General features: G+C 34.4%; 1 protein-coding gene and 1 pseudogene across 1 annotated transcript; both read right to left on the reverse strand.

The window, feature by feature from the left end:
• Positions 1–8,222: 8,222 nt before the first annotated feature.
• LOC147407894 (pentatricopeptide repeat-containing protein At5g27110-like) lies at positions 8,223–11,173 on the reverse strand. Its single transcript, XM_086436673.1, has one exon. The coding sequence runs from the start codon at positions 11,066–11,068 to the stop codon at positions 8,516–8,518; it is 2,553 nt and encodes an 850-aa protein (XP_086292799.1). The 5' UTR covers positions 11,069–11,173; the 3' UTR covers positions 8,223–8,515.
• A 5,820-nt stretch (positions 11,174–16,993) lies between these two features.
• LOC147407895 (E3 ubiquitin-protein ligase PUB23 pseudogene) lies at positions 16,994–18,708 on the reverse strand (annotated as a pseudogene).
• Between the last annotated feature and the right edge of the window lie 1,403 nt (positions 18,709–20,111).

The raw sequence follows: 20,111 nt of genomic DNA on the forward strand, positions 1-20,111 counted from the left end.
TTTAAGTGTGAGAAAATGTTGTCTAATCAAGTGAGATAAAATAGTATAAATAATGATTAAATTATTACTTAATTGAGGTTAGAAGATTCATGAACACTCTGAAAGCACAAAATGCTTTAAGATATTCTATGTTCTGATCAGTAACAAAATAAGAGACTCTTGTACATATGAAATTAGGAAAGGTATTTGACACAATGCTTTAAAAGAGTCACGTTGGAGTAACATTAAAATGTACATTATTTCACACATTGCTGATGTGGAGGTGCCCAAAGAACCATTGATGATTTTCACTCTTATCCCGATGAAAAGCATCTATGGTTTCGTACACACATCCACTTCAGCAATGTGTGAAATGATATACATTTCAATGTTACTTCAAGATTTTCCATTTTAAAAATCGTTCTGGATTGACAGTCCGATTGAAAATTTTAAAAATGATTTATTGGAAACCAAAGATTTATTTGGAACAATCTGATTGGATATATATATATATATATATATATATAGGGTCCCGTTCCCTACCCTAAGTTTTACCCTACACTTTAACAAACGTGTTTTGTCCTACATGGGTTAAAAGTTTTGGAATAGGCTGATTTTTGGTGATGATGATCTCTATGGTGAGGAGATCATCCTCACCAAAAATCAGCTCATTCCAAAACTTCTAACCCCATCAAAAATGGTTTACAAAAAATGGACGGTCTACAATTTTTCAACTTGTAAACATGGGGCTAAACATTTCGGAATGGGCTGATTTTTGGGGAGGATGATCTTCTAATCATAGAGATTATCCTCACCGAAAATCAGCTCATTCCAAAACTTATAACCCATGTAGGACAAAAAATGTTTGTTAAAGTGTAGGGTAAAGCTTAGGGTGTTGAACATTTCCCATATATATATAAAGAGGTGTTTAGCTGACAATTTTAAGCTGACAACATTGGTTGACAAAATTTATCTTATATCACTTAAAATTTTTGGATTGGATTGATTTTTGTCAGGATAATCTCTTCACCATAGAGATTATCCTTACAAAAAATCAACCAAAATTGAAACTTTTAACCCTATCAAAAGTGGTTTACAAATTAATAATAAAAGTTGACGATCTACAATTCTTTAACTTTGTAAATAACTTTTGATGGGGTTAGAAGCTTTAGATTGGGGGTGATTTTTTATGAGAAGGAGATCATCCTCACAAAAAATTAGATCATTTCGAAATTTTTAAGTCATATAGGACAAATTTTATCAGTCAATTGTCAAAAATTAAAACAATGAAAACTCATCATTTTTAAATGGTCTAACTTCTTAGATGAGAAGTTAAAGAATGTTTTAGTCTTATTCTACATCATGATTCCTTTTTTTATTTATTTATTATAGAGATTTCAATGGAAATATTTTTAAAACAATGTGCAATCAATCTTTGAAGCATTTTTTATGAAAAGTTTACATCAACCTTCTTAAAATTAGGGTTAATGATTTTCTGACTCGGGTATTTTCACTTGGTCTAACATGGCAAGATCACATAACCATTGATCGATTTCTTGTACATCTCGAAAAAATTAATCAACAATTTTGTATCCTTACCAAGAAATCATTAAATTTCTTCTTCTAAGTGGGTGTTTCTTATCCTCTTTAGTTAATTTACCATTTAGTAAATAATAATAAATATTGAAAATGAGAATCTTATGTAATTTAATTGTTATTTAATAAAAGAAAGCGATTCGATTACATTGAATCTCAATCGGAACCGGTCCTACCAATTAAGAAAAAAATTGATTCCATTATCGGTCCGGTTTTTGAAACATTCAAGGATCTGTTTTTTTGAGGTTGGAAAGAAAATGAGTGTGGTTTTGTCGTTTAAAAATTTGCGGATTCTACTGATAAGGAAAGCGTAGAGTAGCGGAATCTCACTTTGCTTTTGGTGGCAAAAGCTGACACAGCAATATAGGTGCTACATGTGTTTCAACATCTTTATCCACTATTTTCCCAAAATGTCCTTCCCATTATCCCCCTATCCTACTAGGATTTGGAGTCCAATCAAGGAGTATTGTGGTCCTTATTTCCATTACCATTAAATAGAAAATTACCCATCCTTTAATTAGAGGTTTCAAATTTTCAGTGATAGTAAAAGTTTAAAAATATTTACCAAATAAAGCCCTTTTTTTTTTTTTTTTTTTAAATTAAAAAAAAAAGGGTAAGACAATAGAGGCAAAATTGATATTTCACATAATTAATATTAAAGACATTTCAGTATTTACTAAAATATAACTTATTAATTACAAACATTTTTAGTTTTGGGGAAATTTCTAAATAATTGCTGAAGTTTTCAATATTTTTGAAATGTTGCTTGACACAACTACCATGTAATGTTGATAAAATGTTATCAACTTGTTAATTAATCAAAAAAAAAAAAAAAAAATTGTCAATATTACATGATAACTTTGTCAACATTAATAATATTTTGAAAATAAAAAAAAAAAATTATAATTATTTAAGAATTTAATAATTAATTTTTACTGATTAATTAATGACTTTAATAGTTTAGAATGTAATGATCAAGATGAATTTAAACTTGTTAATTTTTCTTTTTTAAAAGAAAAATTAAATGTGATTCATGATTTTTTAAATTAGAGTTGTGTTGGAGTAACATTGTGCAAGGCGGAGCTGGTGGGAGCGATTGCCCTCACAAAACTTTGAGACACCCCAATATTTTCTACTAATTACATGTCCCATTTGTCTCCACTCCCTCACCTCTCTCCCCATTTGCCCCCACACCCTCATCTCTCTCCAATTTTTACCCCACACCCTTACTTCTCTCCAATCTATTTTTCAGCACAAATAATTTTCTTACCATTCAAATTCTTCAACCATACAACTAATCATAATTTTCCCCCACAACAAGAAAATCTTGGCTCCGCACCTGACATTGTGGGGAATGTTTCTGACGTTGAAGTGTGGAGGAACCATAGATGCTTTTCATCGAGATACAAGTGAGATCTTGATGAAAAGCATCTATGATTCCTACACACTTCCACTTCAGAAATGGTCCCCATGATATCCCCCACAATGTTACTTCAGCATTATCCTTAAAATTATTGGGATCCACAATTGTAAATGGGTTGGGCTAGCTGGGGTTAAGCTTAAGCTGGAGTTCTTAATGGTTCACATTTGGATCATATTGGGGTCTATCTCTAACCAAGCAAATTTCTATTCTTGAAAATTAATATTGCAAAAATTATTTTCATCATAGTATTATTTATTTATTTTTGCAAAAATTACTTTAAAAGTTACAAATTTAATTCCAAACATAATCTTGGCAGAAGGATCTAGTGTTCATGAAACCTTTTTTTTTTTTTTTTTCTTCCTTTTAAGATTATTTAAATTATGTATTTCTTGTCATCCAGAGAACATGAACATCACCGATAAATATAATGGTCCAGACTCTAGATTAATGGTTGTTGGTCCATGCCATTAGAGTAACTTTCTCAATTGTAGAGGCTGTCTCGCCACATTCCTCAAGTGTGCAACGCTTCATGAATAAGTTTTCTTGGATGCTAAAGCTTTTCTTCTTTTTGTAAAAAGGTTTGTTGTGTTCATGAGGTGGGTCTGTTTTTAACAAACACAAGAGTCATCATTGATCGCCGCCCATCATCATTATTGTAGAAAATCAGTTGTGAGAAACGATGATGAAAACAATTAAAATAAAACACAAATCAAACAAAAGATAACACGATACATAATTTACGTGGTTTGACAAGATTGTCTACGTCCACAGGCAATGATGAGATCCTTTATATATATCTGTGAAAACAAGAGTTACAATCTCTCAATCTCGCTTCCACTAAAAAAAAAAAAAATTGAAAATTTCTGAGAGAAATCATAAAATGGATTAGCTATGAATTTATTCCCGAGGAGAAAGTTTCTAAATTGTGAAAAAAAAATGACTTATTTGCAATTTAGTTAATATTGGACCCCACCTACGAAATGATCAATACTATTTATTTGATTGTCACCATCTCTATTGTTTCCAAAGTAGCTCACAAATCATACAAATGGGCCATGCAAGAGGTGCCCTACTGATTTGGGTAAGATTAATCCACCAATGTATTAACCTTGAGTGGAGTATAGGCTGACGGACATAGCTTTAGTGTCTGATAAATCCATTAATCCAGAAATGAAAGTAATCAAAAATAAAAATAAATAAAAAATCAAAGAAATAAAACAAGAAGAAAAATATGATTTGGAAATACCCCTCCATGGTTGTTTGAATATTTGAGATAGCCCTGTTGTTTCAAACTTCTGAGTACCCCCTTTACCATTGAGTTCTTTGACCAACGTAAAATGAAAAAAAATAAAATAATATCCTCATCTTCGACCTATCACGAGATACTTAAGATTTCTTTTCCCAAAAATCAATCTTCATGATAAAAACTTTGATATATTTGAGATCATAAGATTTTTTTAAATTTTATTTTGTTAAAAAAACTCTTACTTTATTTTGCCAAAATCCATATCTTTTTTTTTTTTCTTTGATTTTGTTTAATAAAGTCATCTAAAGTACAAACTTTATTTATTTTCTTTACATTTGATTTAAAGGATGAAACACTATAGAAAGTTGACTAATTAATCAAATTATTGAGTGATTTTTGTCACTAAATCCAAGGTCGAGGATTTCTAGGAAAAAATCAAGTGTTTTTTTGCAAAAGGTTGAAGAAAAGGTTAAGGGGTTTTTTGTCATTAGTTTGAAATTGCAAGGGGTGTCTCAAATATTCACCAAAGCAAGGGTGGGAAGTGGGGAGTAGATATAATTAGGCCATTTTGACCAAAACAGACAAAAAGGATTCTAAATAAAGTGAAGATATATGCTGATCTCTGCTTTAATATTGACCACTTTTTTGGACATTTGTTGTGCATTTATTTACAAAAGTAAAGGCTTTAAGTTTTAAAGATGAAAACCCAAACACTAATTACCCAATCAATGATCTGCAGAATCACACACAAGTTAATTGACCCCACATTACATGGGGTCCACAAAGAAAACAACAAAAGCCCATCCCCTCCAATCATTTTCACCTCTGTATTTTTTTATCGTAAAGGGTGAAAAGCATGGCAAAACAAGAGACAGAGAATGTTGGATTCCAAATATTGATGGACACCAGGGACACATAAACCTTTTAGTTGGCCCCACTTACTTTTTGGGCCCACTGACCTTTGAACTTTGAGCCCATCACACCGAAGATCAATGATCAACTTGCTTACGTACTCACTTATCTCCTGCCTAGGGTGTAAAATAAAAATAAAAATAAAAGGCCTGTGGGCCTATGGACCATTCCCAAATGTTTGAGTCAAAGCCCGGTCTAGGTTAGGGTCAAAACGAAACCTTGACTCTGGAAAGCTAGGCCAATATTAAGCACGTTAAGCCTACCATGAAAGAGTATGGCATGCCCGATGACTGGATAATTTCATATCCACCCACCCCAATTCACACCCTTACACCGATGTGTCATGAGCAATGAAGGGGCCATATTTTAATTTGATCAAACTTTCCTCATCTCAACCTTTAGTTAAAATTCTTGATTTTTAAATTTTATTTTTAAAATCTCTATGAAAATATTTGATCCCCTCCCTCAAAATTTCATCGTACTTTTTAAGATTAATTAATCTCACGTGTTTTACCATCGTACGATGAGTCTCCCATCTAACCACAAATCGATCCACTGGAGTCCATACGATTTAAGGAAAAAGAAAAAGGTTTTAAATATGCTGCCAATATTCATTAAAATAGGATTTTATCAATTAGTAAACTATAATTCAAATCGAGCTCTGATCAGATTGGAGTTGTTTTAATACCAATCCAATAAAGAATATGATCAAACAAAGGACCAATTCATGTGCCCTTAGGATAAAATTCTTATAGGATCTCAACATTTGGATTCAAATTCAATCTCATAGCAAATAGATGAGGTCCGAATCAAATAAAAGATAGATGACATTGTCAAGTAATGGTCTTTTTATTATTATTATGTTATATTATAGCTGAAGTGGAAATTAACCAGATGCATGGATAAAAATGTAATGGAATTTTAATATGAGGGTATTTCAGTCATTTTATAAATGTACAGGTTATTTCAAGAACTAAACGACACGTGTACTAGTGAAATGATGCTTGGTATATATTAGGTGCTTATCTATCCAGACACATAGTACTCTTTGACTGTCAAAACAACTGTATACTGTGTCACTGATGTCGCTGACTAAGGTAACAGCTAAATCGATGGTGCAGATTGCTTTGCAGAAAGGCCTTTTGTGATGGGGACTACATATAGAGCAGGTAGTCCGAACATCTTAGAATGCCACGTGGCTGTATTGTTGGCTATTATGATTGTTACTGCAAGTTAACGATGAAACGAGAACGTTATCAGTGAGCTTTACGGAGTTGTTTTTTACCAACTTCGACGTATACAAGTCCAGGTAGGCATGTGAGGTCCATTGCTTATTACTTGCACGTGTCAGATTTTCACGGTCTTTTATTTATTTATGTCTTCTAGCTTGACTTGGGCCACTTGGTCTCTCAATGGGCTGGGACATCACTCCTTGTGGACCGATTTGGCCAATCTTATCCGGTCTGTTTAGTCGTCGGGCCGGTCCAGGCCAGGTTCGGTTCATGTATAGGGCCAACTTAGGGGTGCCAATTGAGCCTGCTTACCCAGCCCAGTTCACTCCATAAAACAAGGGTTAGGCCTTCATATTGAGTTCTCAAAGATAGAATCTGCCTCAATAATTTCTAGCCTATCAAATCCAGGTTGGGCTAGGTCTTAATTATATCCTACTCGGTCACATACTGTATTTAGTTAGATAAATATTTTCTAGTAAAACTTAAATAAATGTAAAAAGTGATTACAATTTAAGTATCATATATAACCATTGTAGGTTAACTATGACTATAATTTCGATTAGACTTGATCTAGGACTTACTCGGCTTAGGCCCAATAAAGGTATAGGGCCTGTTTTGTTATAGCCTACCTCTTTAGGGCAGAGTTAGGGCTCAACCTGAACAAACCCATGGACAATTGTTATTAGATTATAAGGATTCTTTGCAAACATGAGTGTCTTCTTTGGACTTTTCTCTTCCTCAATCAGTCTCACATTAATAATCAGATCCTTTTGAGCTCGAAGAACATTTCACTTCAAGTAGAAAGCCAAATTGAAGAGCTATTCAGAGAAGTAGCATGGAAAAAAGGGTGTTGCAATTAAAAGATTGGAATGATTATCCACACCCAAGCTATTATATTTAAATTCATTAGTGGGTGGCATGTGCATTTTACAAAATCTACTAATTTTATAAAGGGTATAACTGCCATTATAATTAATTTAAAAAGGGTTGTTTTAAACATTTCATAAAATGTATTCTAGTAAAATCGTGATGGAGTGACTTAAGATTGACTTCAATTCACACTTTGCTGATGTGGAGGTGCGCACAAAACCATATATGCTTTTCACTTGTATCTCGATGAAAAGCATTATGGATTAGTCCACACCTCCAGGTCAATGAAGTGTGAGTTGAGGTCAATCTTGAGGTTACTACAGCATTATTCTTTCTAGTATTATAATATGTACCATTTAATATAACAAAATTGGGGATGGGCCAGGCTTTTGGGTATGGGTCATGGGCCAGTTTTTATTTTTATTTTTTATTTTTTAAATACTTTTATCATAATGTTTACATCCCCTTTACATTTAGTGAATGTTTGAGTTACCCCAGTTTTCACACTGGTCACATACATCTTTACCTCGGTCCTCGGATAATGGAAATTGGAAAATATCCTAAAAGCCCTCACTTATATCTGTACAAAAAAAAAAAAAAAAAGAACTTTTATTATAATCTCCTTACCATTGTTTATGTACCATATGTATGGATTGCCATGTTGACAAAATAACAGCCCTCCATATTTCATGGCCTAGATCGGATTTCTGGAAAAAAAATATATATTAAAAGAAAAACAAATACATGTTTTTCACTTTATCAAAAGCTTTGAAAATGGATGGTCACTGACATCTCAAATTTAAAATCCATCGCTTAGTTAAAATTTTTTAAGGGTCTTAAAATTGGGTGCGCTGCATCCCTCTTATCATGTTTTTATCTACTTGAAACCTCAAGAATAAGATTGGATTTTTGAATTAGAAGATTGAGAGATTTTGAATTAAAAAAAAAAAATCAAGAGTTTACTACAAGGGATCAAGATGAGTTGAAAATGATGGATTGATGATAAGGTTAGTAGATTACAAATAATTTATCATTAAAAGTTGAAGAGCATCCTCGGTTTGAACTGGACCAAGTTGCAGCCCTAGTTGATACCACATTCTGGATTCAAAACCTGCCTTCATCCACTATATATAAACATTTACATATAAAACAGACTCCATTTTCAATCCAGTATAAAACGCAGAGAATTCTCGTTGCTACTCATTATACATGTAAACATTGGTGTTAAGGCTGCATCCATGTTTATCATACAACATGCTAACATGCTGCAGTTAAGTTATCAATTATGTAACCTTCTTTCCCCATTTGAATCATCAAATTGTCTAGTGTCGCATAGATTTCATCTGCCCGTTTATGAGATTTATCACTGGCACGAAACACATGGATCTGTTCTCTATCTTCAATCCAACTACATCCCGGGATCTTATGCATTCCTCTATCCTTAATAATCTGCCTTGTTCTACCAAGATCATCCCACCTCCCAACAGATGCATACAAGTTCGCAAGCATCACATAGTTTCCCGTATTATTTGGTTCCAACTCAATGAGCCTTCGTGCAGCAATTTCTCCTAATACGACATTTTTATGCACAATACAGCCACCAAGGAGAGCACTCCACATGACCAAATCAGGCTCAACTTTTATTTTCTTGACAAGCTCATAAGCTTCATTTAACCTGCCCGCACGACTCAAGAGATCGACCATACATGTATAATGCTTCAGTGTAGGTACTATATTGTACCATTCCATTAAATCAAAGTACTTGAGACCCATGTCTACTAATCCAGTGTGAACACATGAAGATAGAACTGATAGGAAGGTCACGGCATCTGGTCTGATCCCTTCTACCTGCATTTTACAGAAGAGAGCAATCCCTTCCTCTCCATGTCCATGCATGGCATATCCTGCAAGCATGGCATTCCATGACACCAAATTACGCTTCAATATCCTGTTAAAGGCTAGCCATGCGTGTCTAATGTTGCCACATTTGGCATACATGTCCACAAGGGATGCCCCAATATGAACATCTGTATCGTACCCATATCTGATCGAATATGTGTGAATCTGCTTGCCTCGCTCGATCGCTGGCAACCTTGAGCATGCAGGTATAACTGTGCCTATTGTATAAATATCGGGCTTCGAATTTGAGGTTTGTAGCTCATAGAACAGTTGTAGAGCTGATTCATTGTCCCCGTTCTCCACATAACCAGCTATGATGCCATTCCAAGTGTATGTATTTGGTTCTAATCCATCTATTACCATTTTAAGAAGCAATTTGTGGACTTCATCAATTTGATTGCAGCGGGCATAGCCAGAAATTAAGGCATTCCATGTGGCCGTATCCCTTTCCACTACTTCATTGAATGCCATTTGTGCCGCCACTAAATCTTGGCATTTACAGTACATTTCCACCAAGGAACCACCCACAAAGTGATTCAAATGTAGGCCTTTAGAAATTGCATAGGAATGTATCTCCTTCCCTTGTCTCAAGGCCGCTAAATCCGCACAAGCATTAAGAGCACTCCCTAAAGTAAAAGAATCAGCTTCAATCCCTTCTACAAACTGCGAATCTCGAAAGATCTTCAAAGCTTCATCAAATAACCCGTTGTCTACATACCCTGAAATCATTGAATTCCAAGAGATTGTATCCTTTTTTAATCCTACAAGCTCCAACTCATCAAACAACTCCTTGGCCTTAGTCACCTCACCATTCTCACAATACCCAACAATCATAGTATTGAAAGCAACTAAATTTCTCACCGAAAACTTCAAAAACACCTTCATTGCACTTATCATATTGGCACATCTCCTATAGACATCAACCAATCCATTAACAACAAAGGGATTCGACATAAATCCGTGTCTCATGATATAGCCATGTATTACTTTACCCGTGATTAGAGTTTGTAATCTAGCACAAGAAGGGAGTACACTTGCGAGAGTCCGAGCGTTTGGCTTAAACCCCGCTGCTTGCATTCTACAAAGAAGCTCAAGAGCCTCCTTGTCATACCCATTTTGTGCGAACCCACCAATTACTGCACTCCAAGAAACAAGATTCGGTCTCAAATTACTCGATATTTCCATATTCTCTAGAAATTCCAATGCCTCAAATACCAACCCATTAGTTGCACAACCAGTAACCACAGAATTCCACGAAACACAATCGCTTTCAGGCATTTTAGACAAGAACTTCTTGGCATCATCCAAGCTCCCACATTTTCCATACATGTCTATCAAAGCATTACCAACATAAATATTTGAAACAAACTCACTCTTTATTACAAACCCATGAACCTGTCTTCCTAATTCCAATGCACTAAGACCACTACAAGCCTTCAAAATCACAGGAAAAACAAAAAATTCTAAGCAAATCTCTTCAATTTGTAACTCTTGAAACAGAGAAATAGCCTTTTCAAAGTACCCATGATCAGTATACACAGTAAGAATGCCTGCCCAAGAATATATGTTTCTATGGGGCATTTTTTCAAACATCAAGCTTGCATTATCAACATTCCGAAACCTACCATACATTTGTAATAACTTAGTTTCTAAGAATTCATGCCCACAAAACCCAGTTTTGAGGGAGTGGGCATGAATTTGTTTACCCAATTGTGGGCATTTACAGGATTCAAGAATTGAAGCATAGATGCTTGAGTTTACTGGTTCATTAAGGAAACAAAGGGGAGAGTTCATGGAGAGGTTTGTGGGTTTTAGTCTTTGAAATGAGAGGGTAGTGGGGTTTTGGTGAGAACTTGGATCATGGTGGAACTGCAGTAGAGATGAATTTGGTGAGAGCAGTAGAGAAGCCATTTTAGTTCTTTGATAGGTACCAACAGAAAGCTTTCTTGAAGATCGAGATAAGCTATTTATTTCTTAACGACTCAGATCCAATACGGTATCCCGTTACTATAATAAAGGTACGGTATCTACATGGCACTTTTTTGTTGAGTTTGAAACACCTAGGACTCTTAACCAAGCTGTGCACGCAGCCCGATGTATTTGAACTCTAACAATCCTAACATGCCCTCTTGACCAGGTTCTACCCTGACTAATGAAAATGACTTAAACACCCTCACCTAAAACCCTTGCTTTTTCTTCTTCAAACCAATCTTGTATCTCCTTCAACTTTCAAGCATCAAGCAAAAGATAGAAGTTTTGGGAAGTAGAAGATGATGATGCCTTTATATTTAAATAATATTTATTTATTTTGTTATCAATTAGATTAATAGATTATGCTCAATTACAAAGCGTCATTTTATACTAAGAGCTGCTATTGGCACCCCAACTTTTACTTATCACATCCCAATTCTTAAATTATTTATCACATCCCCAGTTGAAAATTAAAACACTTGATTCAAACATTACGTTGGTTTGAGTCAAATTGTTATATCAACATTACAGCATGGTGTAACACTCATTCAAACAATTTCAGTACTTGTTTACAATTATGATTAGGCTCATATAAAATCTTATATCCCAAAAATAGAAATCTAGCACAAAAAAAAAAAAAAAAAAATGAGAAATAACTTTTATTGGTATCTCCACTTTTATTTATTTATTCTCAGCCATTTACTTATTTTCTTTATTTTTAATTAAGATGTAATAAGTAAAAATTGGGGTGCCTATAGTAGCTCTCTTTATACATGTTTAAAAATAGTCTAACATCAATTATATTTATATGAAAAAAATTCAACCAAGTCGTTTAAGTTTTCAAAAGAAAGAGGTTGAGAACTTAAAATTCCCAACTAAACCTTAATTTTTCCTTGAATCTACTTACCTTCCTTAAGTCTATTTCTCTACTTCTTTGTTTGAGGTAATGATGACCAAACCATTGTCAATTTAGATGAAATAGGGTAAAAATTAATTTGATATATGAAAAATTTGAGTTATACTTGATTTTAAGTTGCAAAATCTGATCTAAAATTCGATAAATGAAAAATATACGACATATGCTTAGTATTTGTATTATTTGTCTCATTTCAAAAATTCCAAAATAAAAAATTTGGTAACATGATAATAATGTTAATAGTGATGGTGATGGTGAAGGTGATGATATAGTGGTGATGGTAATACATATGATAGTGATAATGTGGACATTGAAGTTGTTGTTCTATTAGTTTATAAAACAAAATCAAAGTCAATGAACAAATCATAAGTTTGAAAAATTAAGATGGCATCTTAAATAAATGTAGAGGAGTATGCATGTCATTATTTTTTAAATAATGAAAGGAACATTTGTCACGTAAAAAGATGGATTCCTCCAAAATTTTGAAATGTGACCGTTTCAAAGTTGGACTTGTGTTATATGTTACAACTTACAACTTACAAGTTTACACGTTAAACTTTACAACATACGACAAGTTACAGTACTATTTTTTTTTTCGACCAAGATTTAAAAAATTTGTAAAAATCGTAAAATAAACGTGTTTTATTATTTTTTAGCTTCAAATACACGAACTTGGAGAATAATACTTTAATTAAAAAAAGTGAAAAATTTTCCACGAATTAAACGGGAGATTGCCAACAAAGGATTGGAGAGTTGTCCTTCCAACTATTCAAAAGAGCTTGACAACTCGTATGAGTTTGAACGGAGTGATGCTATAACATTGACTTATCCAACGGCTAAGATTATTGAATTATGTTGACCTTTGCTCTTAACCGGGCCTATTTATTAAATCAAGCCCACATTGTTCTTCTTTTCGGAAGCTTCCATGGGTCTTGACTCCTCTCAGACTCAGGGGTGGGACTAGGGCGGAGCCAAGATTTTGCCCATGTGGGGTCAACTAAGAGTAGAAGGTTTTTTTTTTCTTTGTGGGGATGATTAAAAGTAAAAAAAATAATTGTAGGGACTATTAAGAGTGGAATTCTTTTTATGGGGACAATAGTGACAGATTTCTTTATCCACCGTTAAAATCTGTGACTATAACTCTTAGACTTCGAAAATTCTTTTTAGGGGGGCAAGGACCATCCTTCCCATATTTGGGGGCAAGCACCCCCTGCCCTTGGGTGGGACTCATCATTCCCATATTTGACCGTCAAAACGTGTTGACCTTAGAGAGTTCCGTTTGAAATTTCAAATTGATTTGAGTTTCTGACTACTGACATACATGACCAGGCCGAGTCAAATCATTTAATACCGAGTCAAAAGTTTGACTTGTCAAATTTAAAAGGATACGAAGATCTAACCATCACATTCTTTGAGATTATCTTAGCCATCGACTTCCTGGGTAGGACCCATCGATTACAATGCCACGTGGACAACAAACTAGTCCTCAAACCAAGGCGGGTCAAGCTTAGCTTTAATATCAACTTGCGTGATTATCATCATCTTTTGAAAAAAGAAAATAAATAACAAATATAGATTTTATTGGGTTACATTCTTTAGTTATCTTTCGCCAGCTTTGCTTCAATTCTCTTGCATTTTTCTATCAAAACGTCATCTTTTTATAAGGTTTAAAGACTCCGTCTAATTTCTTGCGTGGTATCATCGTTTGCTTCCCATTTTTATTGCAAATTTAATTTAGGATATTGGTTTAATATACATTGAGATGACTTGTTCAAGCAATCTTGATGCCCGAGAGATTCACCTTCCTTTTCTTTAATTCTTCTTATGTTTTTCGTTCATAAAGCTACAACAACAACGACTTTGTCACGTTAAGATAACAAGATGATTTGAGTTATCTTTGTAATATTTTAGGATGAGAGGTGTTATTATATCTGAGAATCATTTTGTGCCAAAGCTAGAAGTTGAAAATAGATCAAATCAAAAAGTTGCCAAAATCAGCCATCAGTTTCTAGCATTTGTCAGAATCTTATATAGATTGAAGTTATGAGATTATCATATAGGAATAATGCTGAAATGACCTCAAGATTGGACCCCCCCCCCCAACACACATTTGTTGTTTTAGTTTTTGGACTAAAACACTTCAAGAAGTAGCTAAATTAAGAAGAAAACAAATTAAAATTAAAAATTAAATACCAAAATGCAACCCAAAAAATTATCTCAAAAAGCAATTCCAACATACTCACCAAATGGTAAATTGTGAAAGGCAATTCTTATAGAAGTGCTTCTAGTTACACACGTCTTATGTTGGGCACACAATTCATCATTCCGAAATGAGGCTTAAACTTCATATCTTCACCTACTATTTGAAGAAGAAAAATAGAATTATAGAAACTAACAACAACAATAAAACTATTCCCAAAGATTTGAGGTCGATTTCACATTTAAAAAACATTGGCAAAGCATTGATTTACAAATTTTTGCACTATGAATCATCCCAAAGTTTTTCAGTGGTTTTTAGTGCCTCTATGAAGTTTACATGACTTCTAAGAAAATATGGCGAGCATAGACAAGAATTTACAATGATTTGTGACTGATGGAGGACAATCAAGCACCGACAAAAAATTTCGAAGATTTAAAGAGGGACATCCAAGCATCACATACCTACAATTTTCTATTCTGTGCTGATTTAGGACGAATTATAATTGTACCAAACAATGCTAATAAACAATATTTTTGTTGTTCTCTCCAACTTATACAAGCATCTATGGTTGGATTACCCTAAATTCAAAATGGAGTGGTTGAAACTTGGAAGCGGGTGTGTGGATCCTCCATTTGGGTTTCATAAGTGGATCCCACCATACCCACTAAATTAGAAGTTGAGCTTCTTTGACTTCAACTAGTCAACGATTTTGATCATTTAGGAATCTTTGTTAATCAGTGTTTACTTTGACTACAAAATAACCTTAACTTATAAACTTTACTCAGCAGTTATGCCTATTATTGTTACTCTGACCACCTTAGCAAAAAAAAAAAAGTTTGCTTTGACAACAAAGTGGTTCAACTTATGTGCCCACCTCTCTCCTTCTTTCTACCTATAAAGACCCTATTTTTTATGTTAAATGTTATACACATTTTTTCTTCAATAGGAAACGAGATTAATGGTCAACAATTAGCGGGTGAATACAGATTTTGAATCCTAGCCGTGATATCAACGCATAGACTTTAACCAACTATAGCAAGCAAGCTGGCACCTTCAAATATTGTATAAAACATAAATTATGTCCTCGTGGGCTTCTCGATGTTACAATGTAGTGATGCATGATCTTTGAATGTTTTAAAACTCAATGACTCAACTATAGACTTTAACCAACTATAGCAAGCTGGCACCTTCAAATATTGTATAAAACATAAATTATGTCCTCGTGGGCTTCTCGATGTTACAATGTAGTGATGCATGATCTTTGAATGTTTTAAAACTCAATGACTCAACTTGATATTCGACTACCTAGACGACTACAAGGAATTCAAGATAACTCGATACACAAATTCAAAGAGGATCTATTTGCCGAGTTGATCAAGTTTTGGTGAAGCTCATATAAAATGCAGAAACCTAGCTATATTGCACGCCAAGATGCGACCACAGAAACAGATGCCCCCGACAGGTTCATGGAGGGATTAGGCCACTACCATTTTGGATATGGCTTGGATGACTTTGAGTTGGATTAAGAACTAGCTCGAGTTATATATATTCTATTTTGGAAAACAGATATAATTTTTGAAAGAGAATGGAATTCTATTGGTTCTCATGTGAATTAGAATGACCCCATAAGGACGGTTTAAATAATAGAAGAAAACTGTTGAAGATAACAATTGAACAACTTAATCTAGAAAACAAATATATTCTAATTTTAATCTCAAATATAGCATACTCTTCATGAAACGATGATAAGTGTACATATCACAATAAACCTTATTACAATCATTATCTATTTCTCGAATACCCTCTCTCTTACTTATGGCAGTCGATGATCATCATGAGTTTACTAGTTTCAACAGCCTCTAAGAACATGATCGATGAAGAGTTGTTGATTGTCTTATTTGTGTTGTTGATGATGAGATGATAAATGTGAGCATGCATCTTGTAATGGAGTTGCACGATGATTAAGTGACCATGATAAATGTTGGATCAAATGCTCAAATGTGAGGAAAAGAAGAATGTGTAGTAAATATCCAGCTCAAATGGGTCTCGATTGGGTCATGGTAAGTTTGGGATAAACCAAAATATGATTGATTGTAATCTGAAAATGATCAAATGGCGCCCATTGGACACGTAAATGGACTCAAAGATATCCTAATATAGAAAATATCAAACCTAATCCTAATCTCAAAGATATACAACAACTATTAATCACAGTGCACCTTATTTCAAGGCATTATAGTCTGACACTTTTACTACTTTCAAATCTAAAACTGTAAAAAAAAAAAAAAAAACTTTTATTATATACTAATAGTTTGAATATATGCCTAATTGATTTGTCCAAGTAGACTAGCGAATCATCAAGACGACTCGATTCCATGGACAACCCGGCCGAGTTGAGTTTAAATCATAGATGAATCATGATCATATCAAACTGGTATTAAAGCCACGGGTCACCCACGACTTCCATTGAAAAGCTTCACATAAGAAATCAGTTTTTTTTTGTTACACTTGTAATTATCCGCTTCCAGATCCACCTCATATATATATATATATATAATATATATATATATATATATAGAGAGAGAGAGAGAGAGAGAGAGAGAGAGAGAGAGAGAGAGTTTTTCTTTATCTACAAACTCCTATAAAAATGTGGCAATATTTATCAAGCTAAAAAAAACATTTCAATTCAGCTGTACATTTACATTTACATTTCAATTCAGACAATATAAAGTGATTTTATTTCAAACACACCAATTTTACATTTACATTTCAATTCAGACAATATAAAGTGATTTTATTTCAATCACACACCAATTTTATTTGAAACAAAAATCCAACACTATTATAGTGTTTTTCCCTTGAATCCTAAGGCTTCCACACAAAAAGAAAATTTTCAAAAAGTGACCTTGTGTGTTTTTTTTTTTTTTTTTTCATCTACACTTCTTTTTTATGTATTTCAAAAATACAAATTGCATGGTGAATTCCCCCCAAAGAAAAAGAAAAAAAAAATTGACAAAAGAAAAGGGAAAGAGGGAAAAAAAAATGAAACAAAGCTAAACCAGCCAAATTCTTCAAAGTATGAAGCATGAGGAGAAGCAAGGTGACTTGATCCATGCCTTGAGATGAAACCCTAAAATCTCCTTAACCTTCTCTTTGGTCTTCATTCTACACTCAGCTTGCAACACCATGCAAAGCTTAGTAACACCACCAACTTCCAAAAACTCTTGAACCACCCTATCACCCTTACAAAACCTACACACCAACAGCAAAACGCTCACAGCTTCATCATTAGCAATCTGAGAAACCAACAATATCTTCGATGCAACTGCAGCTATGCTAGCTGGGTGTGCCAAGAACGCCGACCGACCCTCAGCTCTCCGACACAATAACTCTAATACTCCTAACATGATCTCACAAACATGCTTTTCGTTACTCTCAGCGAGCAATTCCACAAGCACGGAAACCACTCCTGCTTCAACGGCTTTGATCAAATTTTTCCCAAATGGAATCACTTCCATTAAAATCGATAAAACAGCTTTCGATCCTCGAATTGAATTCTGATCCTTTAATATTTCAGTGATTCCATCGAAGAGTTCGGCACAAAGTACTGCCTTATACTTATTATCTACCACTTTGAAGATAGATTTTAAAATAAGGGCTGATTGAATTCTTGCTTGATAACTCCCATGTTGTATTACTAAAGATAGTGATTCTATAAGTAAGCCATTCTTATCTTCTGATACCTTCTTTAGTGTCTCGGAAGACGGTGTTAGTAAGTATAAAACAGCCATGGCTTCTTCAACCATTAATGATTTATCGCTATTGTGTATAATTCCTTTAAGATCTGTTTTGATGATAATAGATGATACAAGTAATGTAACACCAGCTTCTTCGATGTACGACTTGTTATCACCATTCTCTTGGATTAACGATTTAATCTTTCTAAGAGATTTGAATTGAGAATTGGGTTCTCTTACCTCTTCGACCAGACTACGAAGAATGACTGAAAGTTCGGTGGTGGGGTTTGAGTGATTGATCTTTGTAGACAATTTTGATTGGTTGCTGATGCACCATGATTCGATCAGACGGAGGAGAGTAGAGTTTGGAGTAAGGCTGTGATTGGTGAGGGGAAGCTGTGTAACGGGACACGTCGTGTTGTTGTAAGAGAAGAGCCATTTTTGGATGCTTTCTCGATCATAGGTCATGCCGGTGGAGATGGTTACTGGGTCCTTCATGATTTGCAGAGAGATGGGGCAGATGAAGAAGGGAGGAACATCAGGACCGTCCATTCTTTCTTCTTTAGTTATCTTGGGTGGATGATGAAGTACCTGATCAGAAAGACTACAACAATAAGATAACCAAATAGGTAAGCTATTAGTACTATGTGAAGAAGTATGAACTACGAAGAGAAGTGTTTTATAACAGAGGGGAGAGGGTGATAAAGAGATGAGATTGTGAATTGGTTTTTGTTTGTTTGTTTGTTTGAAGGGTCAAAAAAACAGAAATGTGAGTAGAGAGAGAGAAAGATAAGAAACACAAGCTACAACATGAACGGACCAAAAGAAGCCACGTCACTCTTGATGATCTGATTAATCACGGCTTTTGTTCTTTTTGTTTAAATATGATCACAAGGCTCTTGTGGAAGAAGTTATGAAACACTTTAGAGGTAGTGGCGTGGTGTTCATTTCCTATTCTTTCTTTTTAGATTACCTACATCATTAAATAGGTATATTAAAACACACCCTCCCCTTATTTAACAAACTTAACATTTGCTTAGAATTTATATGTTTGATTGCATGGAAAGTCACTTTTCATGGAATTTGAAATCCATGAAAAAATTGTGATGGAAAATAGGTAGGGTTGGAAAATCAAATTCTATTGTTTGATTTTACTTGGATAAAATCATGGGAAAATTAAATGAGAAAAAAAAAAAAGAAGGAGAGGAGGAGGAGAAAGAAATATGAGAGAAGGGAGAGAGGAAGAAGATAAGTGGTGGTAGCGGTAGTGGTGGCGTTGGCAGTAGCGGAGGTGGCAACGGTGGTGGTGGCGGTGGTGGCGATAGCGGCGGTGGTGGTGGCAATGGCGGTGGTGGCAATAGCGACGGTGGCGATGATGACGGAGGTAAGTGAAGAAGAAGATGAGGGGAGAACATGATGGTGGTGGTGGTGGTGGTGGTGGTGGCGGAGGTGAGGGATGGAGAAGGAGAAGAAGAGAGAGAGAGAGGAAAGGTGGTCGGAGATGGTGATGACGGTGACGGCGACGACGATGGTGACGGCAACGACGACGGTGATGGTGACGATGGTGATGTTAGTGTAATGGTGGTGGTGGTGGTGGTGGTGGTGAAGAAGAAGATATGAGTATGAAAAAATTGGAGATGGAAAATATGGGTGGATTTCACTTTCCCATTTATATGGGTAGGAAAGTGAAATCCATGTTTTGGTGGACTTTTTGATTAAGGTGGAAAATGAATTTCCATTTCCATGTGCAATCAAACACTTGAAAAATATCATTTTCCATGGAATTTGATTTTCCACCCTATTTTCCATGTGCAATCAAACATACCTTCAGTCTTCTTTTTTGCAAATAAGATCATTTTTTTTTTCTTTGACAAATAGAAAATGAATATGATGTTAGATTCTAAAATAATAATAATAATAATAATAATAATAATAACATTTTTATTTGTATTACTAAATTTATTTTATCAACTCAATGATTATGAATCCTAAAGTCAACTTGATTCGATAATGGACATTTAGTTTATGAATTTGAAGTCATTGATTAATGTTAGTATTAACTATGGGTGTCAATGGATTTGGCCGAGTTTTAAATAGATATATAATTTCAATACGAGGCTTTGATACCTA

This window comes from Akebia trifoliata, chromosome 3 (assembly GCF_017979445.1).
Source record: "Akebia trifoliata isolate Shusen 1 chromosome 3, ASM1797944v1, whole genome shotgun sequence".
NCBI lineage: Eukaryota > Viridiplantae > Streptophyta > Magnoliopsida > Ranunculales > Lardizabalaceae > Akebia > Akebia trifoliata.